The sequence below is a fragment of the Lepidochelys olivacea genome (assembly GCF_965140295.1).
Source record: "Lepidochelys olivacea isolate rLepOli2 genome assembly, chromosome: 20".
Classification (NCBI taxonomy): domain Eukaryota; kingdom Metazoa; phylum Chordata; order Testudines; family Cheloniidae; genus Lepidochelys; species Lepidochelys olivacea.
The window spans coordinates 16,369,415-16,378,737 of record NC_140430.1 but is presented as its reverse complement, the minus strand read 5'-3'; the positions used below and the strand labels follow the sequence as shown (position 1 = coordinate 16,378,737).

Sequence of the window (9,323 nt, the reverse complement as noted above, 5' to 3'; positions counted from 1 at the left end):
AAATGTTTATCTCAGATGTACGTTTACCAGTATCTTTATGATATCACACCCTCTTTTCAGATAGCGTAGTGTAAGGTTAGTTTGTTCATTACCCATGCTGTCCTTTGACTCTCTCCAATGTAATCAGTCACTGGCTTTTCTTTCCCTCCAGCATTCCCCTCTGTGTGGGCTCTTAATATAATCATGTTTCTGGAATTTTGGTGCCTCAGAGTCTGGCAAGATAGGTGTTCAGGGGGATCCTGCACATTGGCTGGCCCTTTGGGGAGTGGTCTCCCAATCCCAGGACTGTACATAGGTAGAAAATCCAGCTCCCCTTTTGGGGTTAGCCAGTGTTTCCTCCTCCCAGCACTGAGTCCTTCCCTGCCCCCTAGTGGGCTGTGATCGGGGCTCTCTGGGCGAGGTGTCTTTACCCTTCGATCAGATTCACCTTCTCCCAGCAGCCTTCCCGTAACTGCTCCCTGTTTCTCACCAGCCTGGGGGAAAACACCCCCTTCTCTGTCAGTTGGGTCATTTGTATTCCGGCAAACTACCCCCTGGCAATTTCCTGGTCCCAACTCCTCTGTTATCACAGGCATTGGAGCTGCATCTTGATTTAAAGAGACAAGGTTACTTTCCAAAAACTTATCAGAAATAGCATCCTGAAGAACAGGGACCTGGATTGGGGTACCCTCCGCCACCCCTTTCTCTGTCCCTGAGAAGTCAGCTGTGTGACTGCTCCCCTCCAGGAGGCTCCTTGTCAAAACCTGGGTCACAGACTGAGTGCCTGGGTGCATAGATCCTGACCCAGCCACCCTCCTAGTGTCCCGGGCATCCTGCGCCGAGTGACTAGTGAGGAGACATTCCTGTACCCCCATTATTCCTTCCCCAGTTCCCTCCTCTAGGCCCTCTCCTAAGACACATTCTACTGTGGGTCATCAGCAGGGATTGTACCTAGAATCTTCTGCACTGAAAGCATGAGCCTTGTACCCTTTTAGCTAAGGGATATGCAGCATAAGAACAGTCTGATTCCCTGTTGGCCTGTGAGGGCACTGTGATGAAGCGGGACTGTTCTTAACGTTTCCTCTGAATATTGTGGGGGTGCCTCAGTTTCCCCTAAGCAGTTCTTAAGTATCTAGGTGGTGGGATAAGGGTGTATGATCATTGCAGAGCCCTAGAGGGCAGGTGTGTGCAGGGGCTGGACACAGAGAATGGCCAACACCCTGTTTCCTGGCAACTGGTGGCCTGGGCCCTTCCCCTCTGCAAGGTGAGAGCTAAAGGGTCGGAGATAAAGAGATCAGGTGACCTCCTGGCCCGGGAAAGGGACAAAACCCAGGGGAGGAGGGGCTGGAGAGAGTTTCAGTTTGGGGCTGGCTGGGGACATGGAGTGAAGGGCAGATGTGGTTGTCTGGCTCACTGCCCCCCAAAATGGACCCAGCTGAGGGGTCCTTGTTCTCTGCACCTACAAGCTCTGTTTAGACCATGTTCCTGTCGTCTAATAAACCTTCTGTTTTACTGGCTGGCTGAGAGTCACGTATGACTGCGGAGTTGACCCTCTGGCTTCCCGAGGAGTCCCGCCTGGGCGGAGTCGCTGTGGGAAGCGCACGGAGGGGCAGAGGATGCTGAATGCTCCGAGGTCAGACCCAGGAAGATGGAAGCTGTGTGAGCTGTGTATCCTGAAGACAGGCTGCTCCCAGAAAGGAGACTTCCCCAGAGTCCTGACTGGTTTCGTAGGGAGCAGTTCCAGAGCATCGCCTGGGGACTCTGTGACAGGCACCTAGCACACTTCAGGGGTTGGGGAAGATAATAAATAATAAAGGGCCCATCCCCTTTGTGGGATCAGCTGCTGACTTCCTTGAGGTGAACTTGGCCCAAAGACTCTGTTTCCAGACACCAGAGATAAGGGGAGTAAAGAGGAAGTTGCTGTGAGCGAGTTTGTGTCAGTTCTGCTTGTGGGTTTGTTTTGGGTTAATAAGGAAGGTGCCAGGGTCAGAATCCCAGAGCTTGTCTTCTGAGCAGCCATGGCACGCCGAGGCTTCGCGTTTCCTCCAAGTAAGTAGAACCGAGTTAGTGATGACAGAGCCGTGGTGTTTGGGAGAGTGTGGCAGGGAAGCCGCTATCCGCTGAATAGCTGGGAGTAGCCAGCTGGCAACTTATTGGAGATGCCAGGGAGGGGAAGTTAGAAGGGTTCTGTCCTGAAGTACTTCGGAGGTTCCCTGGCCTATCAGGGTACATCTACACAGCCTGTGGCAGGGACCCTCCAAGCCCACCTTGACAGACTCAGGCTTTTGCTACCATGATAAAAAGAGCGGTGTAGTCAGCACTTTTAAGTTGTGGTTTGGACCAGCTGAGGCCCATTCCTTTCCCTAGACTTCAGAGCCTGACCTCCAGTCCAAGCCACCCACAACTTAGAAGCTCTGTGTACTCAGCTACTTTTAGCACAGGAGCCCGAGCCCGAGTCTGTCAAGCTGGGTTCTGAGCCCTGCTGCTGCAGTCTGCTGCGCGGTGTAGATGTACATTCTGTTACCAGCTGGGCTTCACAGGTGGACAGAGAGCAGCTGCAGCACCAACTCTTGGCTAAACAGATTAGCAAGATACATGCTCTCCTGCAAACTTATGGTGCATCTTGCCCCTCTTTAGGGCATGTGTTTGTTTCCTTGCTGAGCATTGGGCATGCTGACCCATGAGGAACAGATGGGAGAAGGTTATATCTGACAGAACCCAAATGACAAGGGCAAAGGGGGAAAGCCCTGTGTGGTGATTGTAAAAAGAAAAGGAGTACTTGTGGCACCTTAGAGACTAACCGATTTATTAGAGCATAAGCTTTCGTGAGCTACAGCTCACTTCATCAGATGCATATCGTGGAAACTGCAGCAGGCTTTATATATACACAGAGAATATGAACCAATACCTCCTCCCACCCCACTGTCCTGCTGGCAATAGCTTATCTAAAGTGATCATCAGGTGGGCCATTTCCAGCACAAATCCAGGTTTTCTCACCCTCCACCCCCCCACACAAATTCACTCTCCTGCTGGTGATAGCCCATCCAAAGTGACAACTCTTTATACAATGTGCATGACAATCAAGTTGAGCTATTTCCTGCACAAATCCAGGTTTTCTCACATCCCCCCCACCCCCATACACACACAAACTCACTCTCCTGCTGGTAATAGTTCATCCAAACTGACCACTCTTCAAGTTTAAATCCAAGTTAAACCAGAACATCTGGGGGGGGGGGTAGGAAAAAACAAGAGGAAACAGGCTACCTTGCATAATGACTTAGCCACTCCCAGTCTCTATTTAAGCCTAAATTAATAGTATCCAATTTGCAAATGAATTCCAATTCAGCAGTTTCTCGCTGGAGTCTGGATTTGAAGTTTTTTTGTTTTAAGATAGCGACCTTCATGTCTGTGATTGCGTGACCAGAGAGATTGAAGTGTTCTCCGACTGGTTTATGAATGTTATATGGTGATTGTGTGAATTTTGGTAATGATTTATGATTCCTGTGCATGCTTCAGTTTCCCTCCGGCCTTTGCATTTCTGTGCATTGAGCGTAAAGGGATATGATGTGGTATTTGACTCAACAGTCTGGCTGGAGACCAGAGTCATTAACAAACTAAGTAAAGAAAATTTACACCTGTGAATGGAGGGTCTGGAAAAGACAGCGGAAACCCCAGTGGCCAGGACATTCACTCCTTGTGATCAACAGCTGAGAGGAAGGAGATTTCCTGGAGGCTTGCAGGGCAGCAAACCAAATGCACTGTGCGGGAGAACAAAGGGGAAAGGTGACAGGTGGCTGGGTTTAGAGCTGAGCTTTCAGAGACACAGGAAACACACCTGGAACTAAAGGAACAGAGACGGTGAGAAAGTGCCAAGACGGTTTGTTCCTACAGCAGCCTGACTCATGGGAGCTCTGGCATTGGTCAGCATGGACCATGTCTTAACCTGTGCCTCTCTATGCTACAGTAAGGACTGTTGGATTCTGTAGGCCAGGTGGCTAATACATTCTTAGCTTGTTTTGAAAAGGCTGCCTGGCATTACTGAAAATACTCACTGAGAGCATTGTTCCCTGAAGGAGTAAAGAACAAACCTCCCACTGGAGTCTGGCTCTGCTGGACTTACTACTGGGAGCCATGGAAAATGATGGGGATTGCTGGCACCCAAAGGCCTAGTTTTGGAGGCCACGGGTCTGCCCCTGTGGAACTGTGTGGGTCCTTGGGGCCCAGCACACTACAGGGATCTCTCCAAAGGGACTGGTTACAGGCTGTGGCATAGACCAGACCCTGTGACTCCATGACACCCTGCCCCAGGCCATTGAGAAGCTACTCAGACTCCAGCCTCCCAGCTGCCTCCTACAGGGCATCAGAGGGTGAGACTAGAATGGAAAAATCCAGTTTCTACCTTCCATTCTCCCCACATCAATGAGGTCCAGTGCCCTGATCCTATTTCTGATCTCCTAAGTCCCAGGATAAATTCAGGATTACGCCAATAAAAGTAAATCAATGGAGTCATTCCAAATTGACACCAGTGTAACTGAGATTAGGTTCAGACTCATACAAAGGTGCTTAGACTCCTTTATTTAGTAATGTCTCCCTGTGTTATTTACTGCCATATCTTAGATTTTAAACAAATTTTGTTCATCTTCTCTCAAGTGTTTTTCCTCCTTGGACTGTTCTGGTTTCTACCACCAGCAAGCACCCAGATGACAAACAGAATTGGTAAATTCTCAGGTAAGTGAAACATAATGCCTTGTGTACATTGGTGAGGCCTCATCTGGAGTACTGTGTCCAGTTTTGGGCCCCACACTACAAGAAGGATGTGGATAAATTGGAGAGAGTCCAGCGAAGGGCAACAAAAATGATTAGGGGTCTAGAACACATGACTTATGAGGAGAGGCTGAGGGAGCTGGGATTGTTTAGTCTGCAGAAGAGAAGAATGAGGGGGGATTTGATAGCTGCTTTCAACTACCTGAAAGGGGGTTCCAAAGAGGATGGCTCTTGACTGTTCTCAATGGTAGCAGATGACAGAACGAGGAGTAATGGTCTCAAGTTGCAGAGGGGGAGGTTTAGATTGGATATTAGGAAAACCTTTTTCACTATGAGGGTGGTGAAACACTGGAATGCGTTACCTAGGGAGGTGGTAGAATCTCCTTCCTTAGAGGTTTTTAAGGTCAGGCTTGATAAAGCCCTGGCTGGGATGATTTAACTGGGAATTGGTCCTGCTTCGAGCAGGGGGTTGGACTAGATGACCTCCTGAGGTCCCTTCCAACCCTGATATTCTATGATTCTATGATTCTATGTGTAACGTTTCTGTGCCCATAATAAGTGAGTATCATATAGAGTGTCTGTCATGAAGCTGGTATTGGCTTGGCAGCTCTCAGCAGCATTCTCTGGAGTCTAATGTGGGGGTTCACTGCATCTGGGTCATTAGGCGCAGCGGAATGCCCAGAGGGGTGGGTCCACCTCAGGTTCTAAACAGGCCCTGAAGGGAAAACCCAGAATTTTGAGAACAGGGAAGATTGGGTGTCAGGGATAATTCCTCCTTCTCTGTGTTCGTTTATTCATTCACTCCCTCTTTCTCCCTCTGTCACTCCTTAGGGTATTCTAGTTTTAGTCTGCTCACACTCTGTCCCATGGTGGACAAGAACCTCTTTCTGCTTCCATGTCCCACTGAGAGGTCTTTTAATAGTGTCACTAGGCCATACTGAAAAGCCAGAGGTGGGCCCAGAAAGCAGTAGCTGGTGACTTCCTATACTGGACTGCAGTCCCTGGAAGTCTGTCAGAAAGGAGCGAGGGAGAATGAAGTAGCAGTAACTCTGGATCTGTCGTTTTGGCAGCTTCCTCTTTAAGGAGCTGTGAGTATTACAGAATTGCAAATGAAAATTGAGATCCTGATCAATTTCATGTAGAAACTAGAAGCGCTGGGAAATTCTTATTGCCAAGAAGGCCAGTGGCACATTGGGCTGTATTAGTGGGAGCAGTGCCAGCAGATTGAGCGAAGTGATTATTCCCCTCTATTCAGCACTGGTGAGGCCACACATAGAATCATAGAATATCAGGGTTGGAAGGGACCTCAGGAGGTCATCTAGTCCAACGTCCTGCTCAGAGCAGGACCTAATCCCCAACTAAATCATCCCAGCCAGGGCTTTGTCAAGCCTGACCTTAAAAATCTCTAAGGAAGGAGATTCCACCACCTCCCTAGGTAACGCATTGCAGTGCTTCACCACTCTCCTAGTGAAACAGTGTTTCCTAATATCCAACCTACACCTCCCCCACTGCAACCTGAGACCATTACTCCTCATTCTGTCATCTGGTACCACTGAGAACAGTCTAGATCCATCCTCTTTGGAACCCCCTTTCAGGTAGTTGAAAGCAAATCCCCCCTCATTCTTCTCTTCTGCAGACTAAATAATCCCAGTTCCCTCAGCCTCTCCTCATAAATCACGTGCTCCAGCCCCCTAATCATCTTTGTTGCCCTCCGCTGGACTCTTTCCAATTTTTCGACATCCTTCTTGTAGTGTGGGGTCCAAAACTGGACACAGTACTCCAGATGAGGTCTCACCAATGCCGAATGGAGGGGACCGATCATGTCCCTCGATCTGCTGGTAATGCTCCTACTTATACAGCCCAAAATGCCGTTAGCCTTCTTGGCAACAAGGGCACAATGTTGACTCGTATAAAGCTTCTCATCCACCGTAACCCCTCAGTTCTTTTCTGCAGAACTGCTGCCTAGCCGCTCAGGCCCTAGTCTGTAGGGGTGCATGGGATTCTTCCGTCCTAAGTGCAGGACTCTGCACTTGTCCTTGTTGAACCTCATCAGATTTCTTCTGGCCCAATCCTCTATTTTGTCTAGATCCCTCTGTATCCTATCCCTATCCTTCAGCATATCTACCACTCCTCCCAGTTTAGTGTCATCTGCAAACTTGCTGAGGGTGCAATCCACGCCATCCTCCAGGTCGTTAATGAAGATATTGAACAAAACCAGCCCCAGGACCGACTCTTGGGGCACTGTGCTTGATACCGGCTGCCAGCTAGACTTGGAGCCATTTATCACTACTTGTTGAGACCAAGGATCTAGCCAGCTTTCTATCCATCTTATAGTCCATTCATTCAGCCCATACTTCTTTAACTTGCTGGCAAGAATACTGTGCGATACCATATCAAAAACTTTGCTAAAGTCAAGGAATAACACTTGGAGTATTGCAAACAGTTTTGGTCCCCCCACTACAGAAGGGATGTGGACACATTGAAGAGAGTTGAGTGCAGGGCAATGAAAATGATTAGGGGGCTGGGGCACATGACTTACGAGGAGAGGCTGAGGGAACTGGGGTTAATTTAGTCTACAGAAGAGAAGAGTGTGTGGGGGGATTTGATAACAGCCTTCAACTACTTGAAGGGGGGTTCCAAAGAGGATGGAGCTCGGCTGCTCTCTGTGATGGTAGATGACAGGAAAAGGAGCAACCATCTCAAGTTGCAGTGGGGGAGGTATATGTTGGATGTTAGAAAACACTATTTCACCAGGAGGGTGGTGAAGCACTGGAATGGGTTCCCTAGGGAGGTGGTGGAATCTCCATCCTTAGAGGTTTTTAAGGCCTGGCTTGACAAGCCCTGGCTGGGATAGTTTAGTTGGTGTTGGTCCTGCTTTGAGCAGGGGATTGGTCTAGCCCAGTGCTTCTCAAGCTATCTGATGTGGGGGACCAGCAATTTTTTTTTCCAGTGTGCGCGCAGACTGGCAGCCGATGGCTTGCAGACCAGCGCCGGTCCACGGACCACCACTTTGAGTAGCACTGGTCTAGATGACCTCCTGAGGTCTCTTCCAACCCTAATATTCTATGATTCTATGATCCTACAAATGGAGCTAAATCCTGAGAGGCATTGAGGACCGGCAGCCAGGGCCGGCCCTAGACTAAATTGTGTGCATCCCCTTCCATTTGTTAAACCTTTATATACCTTATTTTTGATTGCATTTGTAGTCCATTTCATGACTTTGATGCATTATTTGTATGCATGATTTATCTCTGTCTCATAAGATTAACGGTTGATACTAGGATTGCCAGGCATCCGGTTTTCAACTGAAATGTCCAGTCGAAAATGGGCCCTGGCGGCTCCGGACAGCACCACTCACCGGGTCATTAAAAGTCAGGTCGGTGGTGCAGTGAGGCTATGGCAGGCTCCCTGCCTACCCTGGCTTTACGTAGCTCCCTGGAAGCAGCCAGCACGTCCAGCCCCTAGGCTCAGCGGTGATCAGAGAAGCTCCAAGTGCTGCCGCTGCTCCCAGGGCCAGCTCCGCAGCTCCCATTGGCTGGGAACTGTGGCCAATGGGAGCTGTGGAGACAGCGCCTGTGGGCATGGGCAGTGCACACTGCACAGAGCCACCTGGCTGCTCCTCTGCCTAGGGGGCAGAACATCCCGGCCACTTCTGGGAGCAGTGTGGAGCTAGGGCAGGAAGGGAGCCTGCCTTAGCCCTGCTGCGCCACCGACTGGGAGCTGCCTGAGGTAAGTGCCGCCCAGCCAGAGCCCCCACCCTGAACCCCCTACCCTAGGTTGGAACCGCATCCTGCACCCAAACCCCCTCCCAGACCCCACACCCCTACTTGTACTCCAACTCCCTGCCGCAGGTCAGAACCCAATTCTGCACCCTAATTCCCTCCCAGACCCTGCACCCTCACCTGCATCCCAAATCCTTGCCCCAGGTTGGAACCCCCTCCCACATCCAAACTCCATCCCAGAGCACGCACCCCCAGATAGAGCTCTCACCCCCTCCCACAACTCAACCCTCTGCCCCAGCCTAGTGAAAGTGAGGGAGGGAGGCAGAGAGCGACCAATGGAGGTAGGGAGGCTGGAATGAGTGGAGGGCAGGGCCTTGGGGAAGTGGCGGGGCTTGGGGAAGGGGGCAGGGGCCAGGGTGTTTGGTTTTGTGCAATCAGAAAGTTGCCAAGCAGGTGCTGCCCTGCTCCGTGTATAGTCACAAGGGCATGGCTGACAACATTCTAGGAGGCTGGAGGAAAATGTAGTTCTCAGAAAATCTGGAAGGTTCCATGAGATCCTATAAAGGTCCAGAACATTCTAGGAGGCTAGTGAAAAATGAATCCATATATGAAATACCTGAAACATTTTACTTCAAACATTCTGTTTTCCCTTTTGTCGCTAACAACCAAAACAGCACCCCGAGCCCGGGGCCCCCCAAACCTGGCGCCACCGGTGGTTGCCTGGGTCACCTGCCCCTAAATCCAGCCCTGCCGCCAGCTCCCATTCAGGCTAAGAATGATGGGCCTCATTCTCTTCTCACGTACATCAATGTAAATCAGGAGAAATGCACTGAAATCAATGGAGGTCATATGGTGTAA

At 50.1% G+C, this 9,323-nt stretch overlaps 1 protein-coding gene across 1 annotated transcript in view; it reads left to right on the top strand.

The window, feature by feature from the left end:
• The first annotated feature begins 1,951 nt into the window (after positions 1-1,951).
• Positions 1,952-9,323, top strand: part of LOC311510836 (adhesion G protein-coupled receptor E3-like) — a 28,805-nt gene continuing 21,433 nt past the window's right edge. Inside the window, exons 1-2 of the mRNA XM_084610859.1 lie at positions 1,952-2,028; positions 4,630-4,707. Coding sequence (XP_084466985.1) covers positions 1,998-2,028; positions 4,630-4,707 — 109 coding nt within the window. The 5' untranslated portion in view covers positions 1,952-1,997. The remainder of the gene's footprint in view (positions 2,029-4,629; positions 4,708-9,323) is intronic.